The 20,243-nt window shown below is 40.2% G+C and overlaps 2 protein-coding genes across 5 annotated transcripts in view; both read right to left on the reverse strand.

The window, feature by feature from the left end:
• Positions 1-112: 112 nt before the first annotated feature.
• LOC128608012 (leiomodin-1) lies at positions 113-8,912 on the reverse strand. Its single transcript, XM_053625365.1, has 3 exons — positions 8,115-8,912; positions 2,497-4,389; positions 113-1,749 (listed from the first exon to the last, which is right to left on the reverse strand). The coding sequence occupies exons 1-3, from the start codon at positions 8,385-8,387 to the stop codon at positions 1,723-1,725; spliced, it is 2,193 nt and encodes a 730-aa protein (XP_053481340.1). The 5' UTR covers positions 8,388-8,912; the 3' UTR covers positions 113-1,722.
• A 1,422-nt stretch (positions 8,913-10,334) lies between these two features.
• The window catches only part of kdm5bb (lysine (K)-specific demethylase 5Bb), a 29,639-nt gene continuing 19,730 nt past the window's right edge, over positions 10,335-20,243 (reverse strand). For all 4 annotated transcript variants that reach the window (XM_053625374.1, XM_053625372.1, XM_053625375.1 and 1 more), the window contains 14 exons: positions 19,980-20,174; positions 19,085-19,266; positions 18,685-18,809; positions 17,934-18,084; positions 17,655-17,769; positions 16,242-16,612; positions 15,870-16,008; positions 15,227-15,406; positions 14,931-15,089; positions 14,077-14,535; positions 13,867-13,939; positions 11,896-12,092; positions 11,517-11,777; positions 10,335-11,385 (listed from right to left, as the gene is read on the reverse strand). In XM_053625374.1, the coding sequence (XP_053481349.1) occupies positions 11,269-11,385; positions 11,517-11,777; positions 11,896-12,092; positions 13,867-13,939; positions 14,077-14,535; positions 14,931-15,089; positions 15,227-15,406; positions 15,870-16,008; positions 16,242-16,612; positions 17,655-17,769; positions 17,934-18,084; positions 18,685-18,809; positions 19,085-19,266; positions 19,980-20,174 (2,724 nt within the window). In that variant the 3' untranslated portion in view covers positions 10,335-11,268. The remainder of the gene's footprint in view (positions 11,386-11,516; positions 11,778-11,895; positions 12,093-13,866; positions 13,940-14,076; positions 14,536-14,930; positions 15,090-15,226; positions 15,407-15,869; positions 16,009-16,241; positions 16,613-17,654; positions 17,770-17,933; positions 18,085-18,684; positions 18,810-19,084; positions 19,267-19,979; positions 20,175-20,243) is intronic.

The raw sequence follows: 20,243 nt of genomic DNA on the forward strand, positions 1-20,243 counted from the left end.
GCTTTATGCTTATAGGCTCCTGTCATCAAATTCACTGTCTCTGTTTGTTGATGGCTCTGTTCTAGAGACCCAAAGTAAAATGAGGAACCTTGGAGTAATTTTCGATACCAGCCTCACATTTGATTCTTTTGTTCAGAGCACTATGAAGGCATCCTTTTTTCACCTCAGAAATATAGCTAGACTGCGCCCAATGCTAAACTTGTCTGTAGCTGAAAAACTGAAACTCATTTGTTGTTACTCAGCTGGATTACTGCAACGCCGTTTTAGCCGGAGTTTCTATATCCACAATCAACAAATTGCAATATGTTCAAAACTCTGCCGCCAGGATCCTGACAAGTACCAGGAAATGTAAACATGTTACTCCTGTTTTGGAGTCCTTACACTGGCTCTCGGTCAGGTTCCGTGTCGATTTTAAGATTATGATGTTGACATACAAGGCACTACATGGCTTGGCTCCGCATTACTTATCTGGTTTATTAATCCCTTACACCCCAAATCGCAGACTGCGCTCCTCACGGTGCAATTTGTTAACTGTTCTACAAACCCGCCTAAAATCTATGGGTGACAGGGCTTTTTCTGTGTATGCTCCTTCACTTTGGAACTCTCTTCCACCTGAACTCAGGGCAGCTCAGACTTTTGGCATTTTTAAAGCTCTACTTAAGACACAGTTTTTTAAACTTGCATTTGACTTCTGATATCTTCTTTTATTAATATTAGTAGTATTATTAGTAGTATTATTATTAACACTGTTGTTCTTATTAACTTTTATGTTTTATTTTTCTGTGTACTGCTTATTTTGTGTACAGCACTTTGAGAAGCTGCTTTTAAAGGCGCTTTATTAATTAAAGTTGTTTATTATTATTATTATCATTATTATTATCTTCAATTATCCACCAGTCTTACAGGAAAAAAAAAATGAAACAGTAATTCTAAACTCTAAATCACTTTTCCAAACACACATTTAGGCTGCATTTTACACAATTTATCCCCAAAAGCAACATTTAATATACTTTAGCAAGCAGAAACAAAAATCCATCTCAACTAAGTACAGCAACGGTGCTTTTATTATTTTTTCTTCATGACATTTGGAACAAAACCGCTTGAGAGACATTGTTGGGCCCTTTGGAAAGACCCTTAATCTATGCAGATAAATTGCTATAGATAAAATTGTCTGCCTAAGGAGTTAATGTAACTGTATATAAATGGGCTGAACTACAAACTCAGCTTAGACTTCATCCAAGCTTAGACTTTTTCAAAATGCAGCTCATAGACTTGCACAGTTTAGTGTTATTCTGGATTCGAGACAAAGTTGTAATGTGTAGTTAATGGCCTTTTTCCCTTTTAAGACAAATTTTGTTTTCGTAGTCAACATCCACATTTCAACAATTTTCAAGCCCAAAAAATTAATTATATCAAGAATATATAGGCATTAAACTAAAATATGATTTACAAAGAATGTGTGCTCATTATAAGATCTTCATGTTTTAAAACATTATTGTGACCTCCTCAATTGAACTATTAAATAGAAAAAAATCTTTTAAGTCCAATTCTGTTATAGCTTTAAGGATCCAACTTTTAGTATATAATACTTTATGAGCATCGCTCTAATGTACCAAAGTTCTCTAATAGTACTGTATTTGCTTTTGGACTCCAGATCCATCATTGTCATCATGGACATCCACTAAAGCTGGTTCGATCCTCTTCTGATTTTTCTGCCATCTGCTACTTCAGCCACTTAGGAACCTCAACCTAGAGAGATAGAGAGCAAATAGTTGGGAGAAGTGGTATGGGGGGTAAGGGAGGGGAAATGGATGGAAAACACAATTGTTTATCCAAAGTAGTCAAAATGTAAATGATCATCGGTGCCAGGAAAACACACTGCCAGATATTTCTTTCAAAAAAGTTGTTGCTATGTTTAATAAGAATTTAAATTAATTACTGTTTAATAACTGTCAAAAATAGAAAACTGTAAAAGGGCATCTACTAAAGAATATTTAATCGCAAAAAAATTCCATTGGAACTTTGTTTGCTTTGTTTATTTGAACACAGCCATAGTCAGTAATTAAAAAGGCCTTCCTGAGTGACATGTAGTGAGCCCTTCGCTTACACCCTATAAGGTTAGGGATGGATTACAGCCAGGGTCCTACTGTGCACCTGCCTGGGGGCCTGGCCCCTAAGAGGTCTTCAACAACACAGATTTTAGGTGTCTGATTAGGCCATTACTCTGATAATCATAACACAGAATACATAGAACACGGACCCTCTGCAGTTTCCTAGCCAGAGAACAAGGATTTACTAATCCATCCCTGCATAAGAAACTATGTAGCCATTAGCCTGCAGCTTACTATATAAAGCAAATATGTTATATAGTATGTGCTGTGTTTTTATATATATATATATATATATATATATATATATATATATATATATATATATATATATATATATATATCTCAAATACCTCAGTCATGTTAGGACTGATTTCTATCTACTTACTTTTTTGAGCGTGTTCATATTGCAGTTCCTGATAGAGTCCAGCAACTGATCTCTGGAACTTTTTTGTGTTCCACGTTCTGAGACATTGCTGCTGTCTTGTTTGCGCTGAGAGACTGAGGTCAACGACCTCCGAAGTGCCTGAATATCCATCACTGGGGCAGGAGGAGGAGGAGGAGCTGGAGGTCCTGGGCTTGACTCTGTTGTAAGCCCACCTTTTTTACCTGTTGCTTTGGAGGATTGGGGGGCAGCTGTGGACTTGGGGTGTGGAGTGGCTTTGGGGGGTGAAGAGGGATTGTTAAATTTGGAAACTTTTGCTAGGATAGATTCCTTTTTCTCAACAGGGTTAGACTGTGGAGTTTGCTTAAGTTTGGGCTTATCAGGTATAAGCTTCTTTTTCTCTTCACTAGGGGGTGCTGAACTTGCATGAGCTTCCTGCTTGACAAGACGTTGTTCTTCCAGTCGTTTCTGACGCTGACGGTCCATATTACGACTAAGGATGTTGGTCATGGTCATCCTTGGCCCAGCTAGCTCAAAGTGATAACCCAACTTGAGTAACGAAGTATTATCCCGTAGTACCTTAGCCATTTCCATCTCAGTCTTCCCTCCACAGATGTGTCTCTGGTTGTGGAAGCGAAGCTCTTTAAGGGTGGCATTGTGCTGCAAAGAATCAATGATAGCCAGAATGCCTTTGCCAGTGAGAAGGTTGGAATCCAGGTTGATTCCTGTTAACGTAGTGTTGTTCCGTAAAGTCCCAGCAATGGCAAAAGCAACATGATCGTCAGCTCTTGTGTTGGCAAGAGCAAATGTTTTAATGTGAGTGTTACTGCGAAGTCCTTCAGCAAACTGGATCAGTGTATCTGTCTTGATAACATCAGAATTGTTGACGTTAAGCTCGGTGAGTTCAGGATCATCACTGCGCACTTGCTCCAAGAGGTCATCAAACATGCTGGAGCCAGTATCACTGTCCATATAATCTTCCTCATCTTCTGTTTTGGCAGACTGGTCATCTCCACTACTGCAGGTCTCAGTAACATTATTGTGAGTTTTAGCATTCTTCACTACACCTTTCCCTTCATCTTTACCTCTCCCTGGCTTTTTCTCTTCCTCTTTCTGTCTTTCTTGCTCCATCTCTATCTCATCCACTTTTCCCCACCGTTTCAGTCTGTCCTTTCTTTTCTCTGTTCCAGTTATATCTCTTTCAGGGTAGAGTTTACTTTTCTCAATGCACTTTTCCTCTTCCTTTTCTTTCTTTTTCTCTATCACAGGATCCTCCAGGTTTCTCAGTCTGCTTCTCCTTTCTGGCACTCTGCCATGATCTTTTTGGCTCTTCTGCTCCTCCAGTTTGGAGACTAGTCCTTTTGTTTTACTCTCTCTTTTTTTCTCTACCTCCTTCCCTTTTTCTTCTTTCTCCCTGTTTTCTACCTCTTTGTTGCCCTGTAACTTGGATATCAACCCTTTTGTTCTCAAGTTTTCTCCATTCTTACTGTTGTCCTTTCTCTCCTTCTCTTTATTATCTTCCTTTTTTTGTAGTTTAGAGATGAGCTCTGATGTCTTGCTGCTACCTTGCTCTTTCTTAGATGCCTCCCTTTGTTTATATTTTTTATTTTCGACCTCTCCTTCTAGATTCGTCACTGATAACATTTCTTTCCCTCTCTCTGTTTCTCTGCATTCTGGCTTGATCTCAGAGGTCTCATTGACCTCATTCTCGATTTTCGTTTCTCCATCCTTGCAATTTTTGTACAAAGTTTTTTCCTCTTTGACATGTGCTTTTTCATCTTTGGCCTCATCCTTGTCAGATGCTTCACGGCTGTGTGACCTAGAAAAGCTCCGCTGTTCTTTGCTTCTTGTTCTCCTTAGCCGATCCCGTCTACGGCCTTCACCTTTAACCTCCCCCTGAAGAACACATACATCAAAGTAAAAATGACCAGTTAAAACATGAATAAGGTAGAGACTAGTCAACCAAACAGCTCAAACGTCATTGATTCTTTAAAATAAATACTTGGTGAAATTGGTCGTTTAATGCCTCAATAAACATGGCTTGAAATGTAAAAAAATAGTGATGATAAAAATGTTTAAAATGCCCATAAAATGTGCATTTACCAAGGGTAGATTCAGTAAATATACACTCAATGACAACTTTATTAGGAACACCCTCACACCTTTACATCAGCGCAGGACTTTGACCATAGCATAGATGTTGGTCAGAGATGGGCTGGTTTGAGTATTTCAGAAACCTGGGATTATCATTCTCAACAGTCTCTAGAGTTTATAGAGATATAGAGGTGTGAAAAGCAAAAAAATACAGTGAGTGGTCGTTCTGCAGGCAGGCACAGCTTGCTGATGAGAGAAAAGATTCTCAAAACTCAAAACACATTGAACCTTCAGGTAGATGGACTACAACATCAGGAGACAACATTGGGTTCCATTCCTGTCGGCAAAGAACAGGAATTTGAGGCTACAGTGGGCAAAGGTTCACCAAAACTAGAACGTTTAATACTGGTGATGACCAGGCAATATTTTTCCAGTACTCAGCTGCCTTAAATTCCTGTTCTTGGCTGAGAGGTGTAGAACCCAATGTGGTCATCTGCTGTTGTAGGATTTCCTTAAGGTTCAACATATTGTGCAAACTCTAGGACTGTTTCTGAAATGCATAAGCAACCACACAAGATTCTGATCTGTACATGAAAGTACCTGACAGCTCCTATTCCCAGCTCAAACTAGCCAGAAGAAAACAGCAGGAAGAAAAACATCATTCTTTCTTTTGTCACTCAACGCTGTGTTTACTCCAGAAACTACAGCTAATAGTTAGAAAATCTAAATGGACATAAGTGGACAAAGGCTTTAATGTTTATGTTTGATCTCTTTTTTTGTTGTCCATCTGTGTAATTCCATATCCTATGTATTGTTATTACCTACTGTCATACAAATTTTCAGTTAAAATGTTACTTTACATTTTTACAAGTCAACATTATTTAAAAGGCAGATAGGCATACTACAGTAAACATTGGTTGCAGTTAATTGCACAGAGCTATTCTTAGACTCCATTAGAAAAATGAGCCTGCACGCTAGATTATTGTGCCATTGTTTGAAGAAGTCTTGGAACCCTCAGACATGCCCTTATAAGGCTGAAATTCAAGGAACAACACTCACGCCAGGAATTCCACCTAGCAGAGCTCAGACATCGGAGTACTAATCATTTCCACGTCCAAAGAGAGAGCATTCTGACCACAAGTTCATTCCCAAAGCATGACAAGACTTCTGCATACTTACTAAAATAAGAATTTAACCTTAGATGAACAGATTTCAAATAAATTACAAACACAACAGTACTGGGAATTTTGGCAAAAGAAATGGGAGCTGAATATGTATGGTGATGGTGTGAACATCATACATCTGGCACAAACAAGATATTACTGTATTTTTATATCTACCAAAAAAAATATATTTCATGCAAACCTATGCTCTGATTCAAACTAATGGTGACTACTTTATTTTTTATTCTTTGAAGATATCAGTTTTATGATCGGTATGATGATCATAGTGACTCATTTAACCTTTGCTACTTATGAACAATATAAATAGAGACAGAATTGCTTAGCAATGTTACAGAAACAGGAGATCCCATAGTGAACATCCAAACTGTGTTTGTATGTGTTGAGCAAGGGTTTCCTTGCTTTGCTGGATGTATTTAAAGCAAACAACATGTCTCAATAGATTTTAAACAGAACCCTCGACCCTTTTGCTCTGTATCCCCTTACTAAACTTTCTGCAGCACCTGTTAAAGCCTGTAGCACTCAACACTTGCTCTCAACTCATACAGACAAGGGATCTGTGAACTTAGAGCAGAGATGTGCTACAGAAGCTATGCTTTATGTAGCATTCATGGGTAGATTTTCTTGGGTTAAACGTAATTTTAATGGAAATCGAGATTAGTTTAGTTTAGTCCTATAGCAACTCAAACTGAACCCCAATTTGACCAGCTAACCCATCAATTCCATATGGATATGTTTGATTAAAAATGTTGGAGATGAAATGTAGTTCAGTTCTATTTGTTTAGTTTATATCCATCATGGGTAATAAATGCCCTGTGGTATCCACAACGTCAGTGTGTAGTTGGAGACACCACTTTGAGCCAGGCCTGTGTTTATAGTAGCGTACACACAACAGTTACAGAGAGACATCTTGGTCATGTACAGACAACTGATGCCCCATTTATAGGATTCTCCTTGAGGACTGTTTGCAGTTTCCTTAAAGCAATGTGTAAATATAAGGATGCTTTGCTGAATTCACATTATTTCAATGGCAGCAATATAATTATTTAGCCAGAAATTCTTGTTCCATGCTAGTGTTTGACAAAAGCCAATTACTACGATGGATAGAAACAAACTCACCAGGACAACAAGAACATGAAAATTAAAAAATTACAATACAAAATGTATTTTGTAAATGTTGGTTTGAGTTAAGAATGTTGACTCTGGACTGTCCCCCACTACAGCATAATCACTAATTAGCTGGAAGTGCTAGCTGTCCCGATGGTGACCATCTGTCCACTGTAAGCATTTTGACGACAGGAAGGATCAGTAGTGCATGCCAGCCATATCTGACTGACCAATCTACACACAAACTAGAATTCATCACCTGTGTCTCCTTAGCAGCCTTGTAAACTCTGTACAATCAATAAGCTCTACTTGTCATACTTGTCATACTACATTTCCACCTGAATGGATGTAGGTGCTGAAAGTCAGGTAGGTAATAAGAGGTCAGCTTAGTTGACTATCGGTAACATTAAAAAAATGGGAATAATAAGCATAATGAATAAATACGTAATAAATAAATAAATAAAACAATAACGAACACATCTTTACATTGCATCCTAACATCTTAAAGTCTCGTCTTATCATTTTACAATATATTCACCAGTAACAACAGGGTGTCCAAAAAGTCTCCATACATAAGGGAAATTAATATGTTTTAGCAAAAGGTCTTCCAAAATTTTTCATACTTAGTTGTGAGAGACGACTCCATGTGTGTTTACAAAAAAATGGCCCCATCACTGAAGATTGCCCCAGTATTGGCCCATCACTGAAGATTGCCCCAGTACTGGCCCATCACTGAAGATTGCCCCAGTATTGGCCCATCACTGAAGACTGCCCCAGTACTGACCCATCACTGAAGACTGCCCCAGTACTGACCCATCACTGAAGACTGCCCCAGTACTGGCCCATCACTGAAGATTGCCCCAGTACTGACCCATCACTGAAGACTGCCCCAGTACTGACCCATCACTGAAGATTTCCTCTAACATATGACCATGTTATGTCAGTACGATTTGGCCCACTTTTGGCCCACAATCCACAATCCAAATATAGTGAAAGTCTTAAATGTGGCTTCTTACAGTTCGACCTGTTTTGACCTTCAATAATACACTTGACATTGCCTAAATACTTGCCAATCATATTTGTTTTTCTTACCACCCAGTATAAGTGATGATCAGTCAAGGCTACACATCTGGCTTATTTGAATCTATTCATAAGGTCTAGTGCGCACTTTACTCTGTGTATACATCACTTGGAAGTATACACACCGTGTCTAGTGTGCACTTTGCATATACACATCACCTCAAAGGACAGCTCGCGCTCTAGGAGTTTCTTGGTCTCGCGCTCGCAGTAGACCAGCATGGCTTCACGGTCGTAGCCACGTGTCGGCTGTTTGTCGGTCTGGTTTCTCTGCCTGAGCCCCACCGGTACACTGGGATCCGGGTCGATGACAACCAGCTCTCTCTCCAGCTCCTCCACCTCATCGGGAGAGAGACTCGCCAGCAGACTGTCTATATCCGAGTCCTCGCTCACTGTGCGCTCAGAGCGCGCGAGACGAACTTTCCTCCTCGACATTATGGAAACGATGCTTCACACCAACCTGTCCAAAGTGTTCTAAAAACGAGTCAGAGAACCCAAACCTCTGCGAAACATAATCTTGTCTGAAGTGCACAGGACTGGAGACTGCAAGTTGACTGCGCGAGAATAGCACCACGAGCTCGCGCGCAGCCGCGTTCCCGAAATCCGGAGCGTCCAAAATTCCAAAGCGCACAGAGAGCTTGACATCATATTAAAGCGGGGCTAAGCAATGTTTAACGCAACACTCCGGGCTAAAATTTATTTACATACTTGTAACGACTGGTGTTCTAAACAAAACAATGTCTCCCTTACTGTCGCCTATAAACTGGGTACAGTAAAGCAGTCAAGCTGTATTAACCAAACCAATCTCTGCCAAGAAGGCGGGCAGCACCTCCCAAAGCATACATGCTGTCCAAACTTATTATTCTAAAAATGACTTAGTTTGCTTCCATAAGAAAAGAAAATGGTATAAAAATATTCCCTGAATTGCAGGAGGCAGGAGACAACTGATTGCACACACCTACATCAGCAACTCATAAGCATAGCTGGCATAGTATTTGAATAGTTATAATGTATTCTGAATGTGGCCTAAGCAGCTAACACTTTTGCAGAAAAAAATATGTTATGTTTGAAAAAAAAATTGCATCAAAATAAATCTATATTGTGTCCTAATACTGAATGTTTAAACTTTAAAAGTTTAGGATTTTATTCAGTTCTATTCTATTCTACATGGTGTTCCCAAAGTCTCCATACACACAGAAACACTTTTTAGGCAAATGTTTTTCCATTTTTTTTACATGCTTAGTTTATATTATATGTTTTTCTAGATAGTCTTTAAGACCGCCTTTCACAATTGAAGAACGTATTGAGATCATTCTTATGGCAGTATCAGGAAGCTGTCACAAGGTTGCGATGGACTTGAACAGGAAACAGGGCAAGCACATCACACATCACACATGACACTGATGCCAAACTTATTAACAAATTCAAAGAGTGGAAGGGTTGCAGACCAACTGAGAAGTGGACGTCCACCAACATCCACTGACGAAGGCACAATCGGCATGGTGTTGGCAAACACAGTCCCCTTTTAGGACACCCTGTATTTTAAACAGCTAGCTCTGCTCCAGAATTGTTACCAAACAAATTAGACATCAATTCTAATTTTTTTTTTTTAATCTTGCAAAATTATGGGTGCCAATAATTCTAGAGCATAGCTGGCTGTGTCATGGAGTCTGAAGGATGAGCACGACTCATTGCCCTCCAGACAGCTGAGCTGATCATACCATCGCCATCAACCTCATTCTAACCAACACAATTTTGAATCTTTTGAACGTGCTGTCACCATTGGTAAATCTAATTAGCATTTTAAAAATATATATATATATATATATAAAAAAGATCTGATAATTCAAGTCCAGAGTTGAAGCCATTGGTCAATTAACTTGGTTAATGAACTTTTAGATCAAATCAAATATGTTAAAGGAGGTTTTACAAAGGAAAATATGATTCAAGAAAACAGAAAGCTTGCCATTTTGTCTCTAATAACTGGGGAGCGGTGGTTCAGTGGTTGCCTTTGTTTGTTGTAGCATTATGATTTCCCATCACTTGAATTAAGAGACCCAAACCTGTTCCAATATAACAGTGCCCCTGTGTACAAAGTGAGCTCCGTGAAGACCTGGTGTGCCAAGGTTGGTGTGGAAGAACTTAAGTGGACTGTACACATTTGATGGAAAGCCTTCCCAGAAGAGTGGAGATATTTATAACAGCAAAGGTTCAAAAAGCATATAGGATTGTGATTGTCAGGTGTCCACAAACTTTTGGCCATTTAGTTTACTTGCTTTAATGTTAAAGGGTTTAAGAAGGTTTAATATCCAGTCATTGTGATGAGATGACTGAAAAACACCATGAGGTTTGAACAGACAATAAATAAATAAGACACTAGAGTTTTTGTAAGATATTAGACAAAAGGGCTTTTATTCCACACTATAAACTGGGACATTTTAAACAAGCTTAAACCCGGCGGCCGTCTCCATCCTCCCACCCCACAAAATGGCCTACATGAGTTGTGTGGCAGTTTCTTTTATACACGTCTCTCTGGCTGCTACATCACTAATCACCAACCCAAACTGTACCATCTATGCTTTACACTTCATGTACAACCAACCATCACCTCTAAAGCAGCAGCACACAGTTCATACACACTAAGTCTCCAGATGCTTACTGACATTATTGCTCAGATAAATAAAACTAGTCTACAAAATGAAAACGGAAATAAAGAAATTATATTATCCCCAGATGCATGTGTACTAACAGCGGGTTTTCCAAAAACAAGTTTTCATTTCTTATTTGTTTATTGTAGATATTTGGTACAAAATTTTTTTTTTTGTGTTCTGCGTTCTTGTGTTCAGCATGCAGAAGTCCCCGAGAAACAAGAAACCCTTTTATATTTGTTTTTTCACATGCTTTGAACAAAATGACCTCGCTCTCATTGTCGACAACGCAACGGATCAGAAACCCATGTTGGGTGCCCCACACTCTACTACGTAACGCTTTTCGTTTAGCATATTTGTATTTTTAGACAACCACACACAGTTCAAATAGAAGGAGAAAAGTTGTAAAAATACAAAAACAAATGACCAAATAGCATCATTCAGAACAAAAACCAAAACCAAAACCAGAATCCAAAACCAAAAATAAAAAAAGAGGAAATAGCACCGTTGTTACAAAGGTCAGAGGTCAGAGGGTGTTGGGAACAATCAGTTACACAACCAGGAAAAGGATAGTACAAAAGGGATAAAAGGGGAGATGAACTTGTAGTTCTCCTCCTAGGCCTCGGCTCCTCTTCTACACGCCGTCTCATTTCTGGTGCTAGCCTGTGTTAACGTGCGCTGCAGGTGACACACATGTAGTCTTCCTCGGCTGCTATCTTTTCAGAAACGCCTACACAGATCATGTGAAACCACTTGTTACAGCAGTCACACTGCACCCAGAACACCTGTGACACACACACACCATATGCAGATTTTTTCAGCAATTCCAATTCCAGAAAAAAAAAAAAAAAAAGAGAGAGGCATAACATAATGTAATAACATAAAAATGCATAAACAAGCATAACACCACACACACCTCATCTCCAGCTGGCTGAAGGCAGCTCTCAGCTGGGCAGAGGACCATGTCCTCCTCAGAGTCGTCCGACTGGGATAGATCAGACAGGTAAGTCGGTGACGCAGATACCGAAGCTGCTTTCCTCTCTTTCCGCTTCTCCCTTCTCATCCGCTGCTTCTTTCTTTTCGGGCTCCCTCGATCCCTCACGTCGATCTTTAGCTCCGTCTCTTCTTTCTCCATCCGCCGCTTCGCTTTCTTTTCCGCTGGGGTCACCAAGTCCCTCTTTTGAGAAGACAAGAGACACACACAAAAAAAGTGTCAACTCTGATATTGTAGTATAGTAGAGTAGCATCGGTGCTTATATACAACACACACAGCCGATTCTGATACACACTCTTACCTCTTTGTGTGGTGAAGTGTGTTCCTGAGTGTGGTAGGGTGTGTGTTGTGGGCTGTCGGTTGCTGGGTGTGTATGCTGTGGACTGCACTGGGCCGGGGGGCCGTTTAGTAGCAGCATGTACAACTGTTGAGTCTCAGGCAGTGACACCTGCAGCAATAATCCTTCTACCATTAGCTCCTCCAGCTCTGTACTCAGACCTAAAACACACACACACACACACACACACACACACACGCACGCACGCACGCACTTTTACTCCATGCTAAAGCTTCTGCCCCACACCTGAATTTCAGTTCGTGCTCAGCATTAAATCTACAAATGAAAATCTATATCTAAAAATACTTAAACGTTAAGCATCACTGCAGTCTTTTACAAACTTATGGAATCACATGAATAATTGTAAATGTCTTATTTGAACATGAGTGAAACAATACTGCCCTCTAGTTGAACATAAGTTTTTTGCCACTTCTGTTGCCATTCACATGACAACAAAAGCAGAGGCCAGCATTAAAGCAGTGGGAACTAGGCCCTCTGCAACCCAATGGCTGTAAGTGCAAGTGTTTTTCAACAAGTAATGCCTAACAAGCAAGGCAAGTAAATCATCTGCCTTTGTAACAGGGTTCGTACAGATGCTTCATAATGAAATTCCAGGACTTTCAAGGACTTTTCAAGCACTATTTTATTTTCAAGGACTATACAAGAAATCTCATTCAAACATAGTCTTACATATTATAATAATATTTTTTTTAAAAACACAACCAATTTTATAATCTGGTGCTTTTTCCAGTCATGTTGGACTAAATTTGCATTTCCCAAACATTTCTTTGTCTTCACCATAATGTCAATACACTCCAGGTGAGTGACAGGAGAACTGTTGTCAACAACTTTCAATGGAAAGTCACTAAATGTTGCTGGATGAGGTCATGCACTAATTAGCATGTTCATTACGTCATCGCATATTTGCATTCTGCCTAGTGTCGGCCCTTTACATCTTTTACTTCTCTCCTGTTCCCTGTGCTCACATACTGTATTTTAATACAGCTGAATTCCCAATAAAGCTGTTCTCATTTACATGTTTTTCTGTTGTCAGAAAACGGAACGAATATGAAATTGACTGAAACGCGGTGACTACAAGAAGACATGCTAACAAGCAGTCACTTCCCAGCCATTTCCAAGCTGCTGCTATACACTGCTAAAATCCGGATTTATAACCACGACATCGTCTGACAAAATCACCAGACACGTAAGTTAAAGACAACGGCTGTGCTGTGATTTTGGCGATATTTACATGTAAAATGATCACTCAGGGAGAAACTTAGAAGCGACTGTTTTATTTTTTTTTCTCTCACAATGAATGTGCTGCTCCTCTCTGCCCCTCACTGAACAGAGTAGCCGCAGAGAGAAGAGTACCTGCGGCGGGAAAGCAGGACCTCGCTGTGGCAGGGCAATACTGGCCACTCTCTTTTACGGAAAGAAGCGAAAGTTTGTCCAAAAATTGGACTAGAGTTGTCAATAGGTGCTTTTTTGGCAGAAAAAAAATGGGCCTGAGAAGTGGACCAGAGCTGTTTCTGTTCAAATGAGTGCATGAAATAGTGGGAAGAGGAAGAGGGGCTGCAGCAGGGTGTCATATATTGAGTGAAAGGATTGTATTCGTGTTCTATCAAAAATAAACACTTTATAGTTATTTAGCGAGTTCGTATTTATTGACTTCTTATAATTCAAGCACTTTTTAAGCACCACTACATAGAACATGGCTATTTTCAAGGTTTTCTAATACTTACATTTCAAAAAGCCAAATTCAAGCACTTCAAGCACCTTGTTAGAACCCTGCTGTAATGTTACTAAACTACTATAGAAATGATCTTCACTGGTTGACAAATTTCTCATTCATATGAGTACACCACTCACCACAATATGGTAGTCTTAATATAGCCTAAATAGGAAATGGAGATGTTGCAGATGTCTACTCACCCTGCAGAGGGATGCAGCGCTGCTCTATGTAAAAGACAGACTGCTCCTGACTGTACTTGCTCCAGTCCTGACCCTGATGAACACAAACACATACAATAACAGCCTTATTGTTGAGAAACACAAACAGAACCCACTTTCAGGGCATGCATAAGGTATTTTCTTCTGCCTGTTTTTAGAGGGACAACCCATCATGCCCAGCACCACACCCACCTTCATACTGCTTTCCCCTGCCCAGCGCCTTCCCTGGTGCTCCTGAACGGTCGTTGGAAGGTTATATGAGGCAATGACCTCCCGTGCTCGCCGCTGCCAGTCCACTGTGCGTTCGATCATATAACGCAGCGCGTCTCCCTCTGGTAAACGCACGCGGATCCTCTGCAGAGACGCCATCAGCGGCACGATCCTGTCTAAAGCCGGTTTCGCCGAACGCCGACACAAAGGACACAACCAGGGCTCGGACTCACAAGGGTCCCCCTGTCCACGTACACACACGCTGTGGAAAGCATCGCGACACAACTCGCACTGACGCATGGCACCCATGGGAGACTTCTGACACACGCACGCTTTGAGTGCGCCGCAGTCGGCTGCTGGGAGGAGTTTAGACTCGTTAGCTGCACGGAGAGGCGCCAAGGACTCCAGCTCCTTCAAACGGACTTCAGCGAGAGTCGCCATCTGAAAGGGAAATGAATATGCAAAACAGGCTCAGTAACATGAAATTTCAATCTGATGTCCAATATGCAAATTAACCACAGAATATTTTATACACATCTTGATTTAGGAGGTTGTGTACCAACCTATTTGCTGCATATAATTTTTTCCACTGTTCTGCAGTATTTATTGTGTCAGATTTATTGTGAAGATTCACAAAAGGAGTATTTTGTACTGTGTTTTAAAACATTCTGTGTGTTTTAGTTTTGTCACCCAGATAGCCCATGTGATTTGAGCTGGTTTTGAACTTTTGCTGAAATGTACTCATCTTTTTTAAATATAATTTTACATTTTATTTTCTGATCTATTTAAGGTGACTGTCACATATTGTGACTGTGTGTACGTGTGTGTTAACTCACAGCAGAAGCCGAGTCTTTACTCTCTGACAGGGATTTCTCTACATCACTGAGATTGTCCAGTCTCCCTGTTCTCTTTTTCCCACATGACACTGTATCTCCCTTTGTCTTCTTCATCTTCCTTTTGAGAGAGCTTCCCACCTCACACCGCGGACACAACACCTGCAGAGAGCGGGACATGGAGAGACTGAAGAAAATGCACTTCCACTGAGCAATAATAAAGGAAAGTCATGTTAATATGCTAAAAAAAAATGCTTCCACACAAACAGTAACATTTGTGAGCGTCTGTGAGATTTCACCTCCAGCAGGGTAAAAGAGGAGTTTTTCAGGAGAAAAGTTTTGGCTGCGGACTCCTTCCACGCCTGCACCTCAGAGACGAGCGCCTCCAACCTCTCCAGTGGCTCCAGCCGCACGGGAATCGCACGGGCCCTCAGCACCAAGTCGGACAGTGTGTCCAACACAGGGACACGCCCTCCCAACTAAACACAGACATACATACATACACACAAAACTCAACATCCACCATCACAGGAAGTGTTCTCAACATGTTCAGTAAAGCTCTTGTCCGGGGGGATTGTTTAGCTTTCCTTCAGACACAGCAGATACGTTTCCATATAAATGTTTTGTTAAGAAATAGGAACATGCAGATTGTATTCATCAACTGCATTTTCAACTATTAACAACTATTTTCAACTACTATGCAAATTTTCCAAATAAAAAAATTGCCAGCCAAATTTAAAATATTTAAAATATTTGATATTTAATATTTATATTTATTGATAAGCTAAACTTATTATGTGCAAATTCTTTTTACAGTATTTTTTTCACATATACATAACATTTGCAAAATAGAAACCCCACTATTAATAACAATTATTTAGGGTACAACATAAGTAGATATCCTGCATTAATGCAGAATGAAAGATCCCCAGTGTGCTTTACCTGCACAGCCTCAGCCTCCTTCAGCCACTCTGTGGCTCTGTTAATGGCGTCTCGCAGCAACAGACAGTTGGGCAGGTACGTAGGAACGGCCTCAGTCTCTTTCAGAATGGCAGTCAGAGATTCCACACTCTGTGGAGGTCTAAGGGAGATCAAAACAGTAGTAAAGCTGAAATCAGCTGATGTACATTTCTGGCCGTTGGAATTGATGTAGACATGAAACATCCGGAACTTTTAGCGAGAGTTGTCTCAAATGACCCTTGATGAAGAAAAGTCGGAAACGTTCAAACGCGACATGCGAGTTGTAGCTGAACTGGCCTCAGTGTAACACAAACCGTGTGTAATCTGGTTTAAGTGACTCAATGCTGCCCCCACCTGGCTTTCAGCAGCTCCTGTGCTTTCTCCTCCCACTGCTCAGACACAGTGAGCAGCTCCTGCAGGCGAGCCATGGCACGCTCTATCGCAGGGTCGGAAGTTAAGCCAACAGCGCGGTCGATCAGCTGCCGCATAGCGTCCAGAGTGAGGCCACGGGCACTGCTGCCTGACTCCTCAGCTTGACGCACCGCTGCTAACCAGCGAGCAATCTCCAGACGCTCCCGTAGCCGAGGAGCCTCTGGCAGATGCACGTCGAACTCGGAGCTCTCATCTAGAAGGGCCTGAATCTCCACCACAGAATCTGCACTCACAGCATCAGACAGAACTTTCTCACTGTGTGCCTGGAAATCCTCAATACGGTTCAGCAGCTCCTGAGAAAGAGGGGAAGATGAGAGAAAGAGGGGAAGATGAGAGAAAGAGGGGAGAGATGAGAGTGAGAGCGCGAGGGAGGGAGAGAGAGAGAGAGAGAGAGAATTACATAAAAATATTAGAAAAAATAAAATTCTTCATAGAAATACCTAAATACATAGATTATATAGAGTAAACTAATGAAAGACCCATTTGAATGATCTTTCTATTTCATTACATAAGGTGTAATGATTAATACATTTTTTTAATGATGCAATAGAATAGTATTTACCACTTAAACCTTCAAAGCCAACCTCATTTACAATCCCAATCTTAGCATAGCTTTCAAGCCTGTGTGTTGCTACAAGTTACACTTTGACATGACTCCTATTGTTATATTGTGCATATGAAGAGCTACAGTTGCAATCAAAATTATTCAACCCCTAGTGCAAATCAGGTATATTTTCAACATTTACAGACTTTCAGCTGTTTGTAATGAACAAATCAAACAAAAGCAATTGAAATAGTTCAACACAATGAATACTTCAAGTGGTTTCCCCAAATTCAACTGAAAATGCAACTTATAATGATTTCACCAGTTTCAAAATTATTCAACCCCGGAATACAATCCCTCACAACAGCACAAATTTCAATTGCTTTTGTTTGATTTGCTCACTGCAAACAGCTGAAAGACAATAAACCTGATTTGCAATGGGGGTTGGATAATTTTGATACATGCAGTGCTGTACATTTAGTTTGGATTACATGTAACATGCTTGTATATCAAAATTTTCAATATGCTGGATTTAAGGCACACATAATCTGTTTATACAGAATAAAATCATTCAGACCGACTGAAACATTTGCCTGTAAAATATAGCCATTGAGATCTCTTACAGCATTCTCTGAGCTAAGATGAATGCAATTCCTAGTTTTACTCGTTAGGAGTCAAAGAGTCTGTTTCACACTAGAAATAGATGCACTGAGCTTTGATTGATTGGCTCTTACTGGATAAAGCAAGTACATGGATGCTGCAACTTCTGAGAGTGTGTGTGTGTGTGTTACCTTCAGTAACGGTGCTTGCATTAGACTGCAGGGCAAGTTATAAAGCTGACGCACAAATGACCTCATTTCCTCTACAGTCAACTGGTTCTGGGTTTTTCCCCCACCAGCACGATACCTAATGAGACACAAACGCATTGCTGACCACACCACTTTAACCTCTTCACCTCACAATACAGAATAGGTTAGTGCTCAGGTCATTCTTCCAGCCTCTGTGTGTGTGTGTGTGTGTGTGTGTGTGTGTGTGTGTGTGTGTGTGTGTGTGTGTGTGTGTGTGTGTACCTGGTCTGTCTCTTGCCATTGAGAAGCTGCTGTGCCACAGACGAACATCTGTCTGCATCCTGAGTGACCACTCTCAGATGACGCAACAGATCATTATCCGGAAATCCATTCATATCGGACTCCTCGAGCAGAGAATGGAACACAGACAGGTCTGGAAAAGAGCACAGAGAGTATGTGAGGACAGACAGACAGACAGACAGACAGACAGCCAGCCACACAGACAGACAGGGAGAGGTTTTACTATTAACTTCTAACATCTCATATATATCCATGCACTAGTTATTGTAATCTCTCAAGAACAATATTGAGAGATATCCATTAGCCCTTTTCCTCTGACAAGGTGCTAGTGTCTAATCTGGAATCATTCCAGTTTTCATTGCTAGTCTGCTAGGATTTGTTTGTTTGTTTGTTTTTAGGCCATCTTTTCACATAAGAAACAAACAAAAAATAACAACCAAAAAGTACAGAGAGTGAACATTACAGGGACATTTGAAGATTAGTGATTATTATAAAAACAGTAATATTAAATATGTTGTGAAGAGAAATGGCTTGAAGAGAATTAAACAGAACTGGATTTTGTTCTAAAGCCCGAGACAAACTTTGCATAGCTGTTATTTTTCATGGTACGTTAGTAAACTCCCGCATTATGTGATAATATAGCTCGGCTCTTAAACACTGGCAGTGGTAGTACCAGAACAAGCACCAACGCTGTGCTGGTGTACAAGCTCCATTCACTTAAGCAAAAACTCACTGCGCTTTTTGTCTAGTTTGGCCTCAAGGACCTCAGTAACACGTGACGCCCAGTCGTCATACGAGTCAGCCCTTTGCTTCACAGCATTCATCATGGGGTAGAGGTCATCCAGAGTGAAGCGGTACCTGCAATGTAACAAAAAAAAACAAACATTTTTTTAAAAAAAATTATATATTATATATATATATATATATATATATATATATATATATATATATATATATATATATATATATATATATATATATATATAAAAATATATAAAAACATTTGTAAACCTTCTAACCATCACGTTTCCATGATTTACAAAGACCGATTGAATGAAACCATCCAATTCTTTAAATTCCACTATATATGCTGTAGAATAATATAATGAGTAGTGAAAGGCTGGAGCACTCACCTCATTGTGTATTTGGAGGGAAGGCAGGAGCAGAGCTGGTGAACGTGGTGTAGACACACCTGCTCACCCGGTCGACACGGACAGGTGAGAGCAGACAGGTAGCAGGTGGTGCGACATTTAAGACACTGTCTCTCATCGTCCTGCAGCAAATCATATTCAAACAACTCGCACTGCACCACTCCCTAGGGAGAGAGAGAGAGAAGAAAAGAGGGAGAGGCTCATGCATATGAAAGTAATCTAAAAAAAGACGCCATACTGATAAACGAGTGTAAAGGTGATGTTTTTGGTTTAGCAATAATAATAACAATAACGATAATAATAAAGTCTGCATTTTAGAACAAATATTACTCATTATGGAATATTTAAAACTATGGTAAAATGAATAAATGGTACTTAGCAAGTAGGCTATTAGCGTTGCAACCCAAGCATTTCATTAAAGCATCTGAGCACATTCAGATCACCAAACAGAATGGATGTGGGAAAAACTGAGGAACTTCAAAATTACTGCTAAACAAGATCTCTGTTTGGCCAAAGGAAAGCTTTCAGCAAGCACACAACAAAGAATGGAGCTTGAAACAAATTGTCTTGTGCTATAGAACACGATGAGTCCCAAATACAAAGAATTTGACTTTCTAAACCACATCACGCCTGTGTAAATAATATTTACTATAACCCAGCTGTGACCGAGTTATACCAAGGAGACACAACACAACACATCAATGAAAATGCAGACCAGCAGAACATTAATCAGTTTTTTTGGATTGGTCATTTTCGCATTTTAGCTTTTGGACTGTGGACTTAAACAACAAACAAATAAATAAATAAAATAAAGAAAGAATGAAATCAGCCATCTGCTATCTGTTCAAGCTATTTTATTGTCAGTGCTTACTCTCACCAATTTGCGGATTTGCTCTCGGAGTTCCCTCTCTTCATTGATCATTTGCACAATGTCTTTGTGCACGGCTGAAGCCAGAACCACATCCAACTGATCAGCTTTGACACCCATGTTGCAGATCATCTCGTCGTGTGAGAACACACAGTAACGATTCAGTAAGCGGTAGTGATCCACACACTGACGGCCCAAGGGTATCTACAGAAAAAGAAGGGCGACAGTTATCTAACCAATATCAAAGGTTTGACTAAATTAATAAAAAAAATG

This window comes from Ictalurus furcatus, chromosome 5 (genome assembly GCF_023375685.1).
Source record: "Ictalurus furcatus strain D&B chromosome 5, Billie_1.0, whole genome shotgun sequence".
In the NCBI taxonomy this organism is placed as follows: domain Eukaryota; kingdom Metazoa; phylum Chordata; class Actinopteri; order Siluriformes; family Ictaluridae; genus Ictalurus; species Ictalurus furcatus.

Bases quoted from the DNA above. Each gene is read 5' to 3' on its own strand.
- LOC128608012 (XM_053625365.1), bottom strand. From the start codon at position 8,387: ATGTCGAGGAGGAAAGTTCGTCTCGCGCGCTCTGAGCGCACAGTGAGC. The intron at 4,390-8,114 runs GTGATGTGTATA...TGTGTTCTTCAG, and splicing joins AGCGCGAGCTGTCCTTTGAG to GGGGAGGTTAAAGGTGAAGG. The intron at 1,750-2,496 runs GTAAGTAGATAG...CTATCTCTCTAG, and splicing joins ATATGAACACGCTCAAAAAA to GTTGAGGTTCCTAAGTGGCT.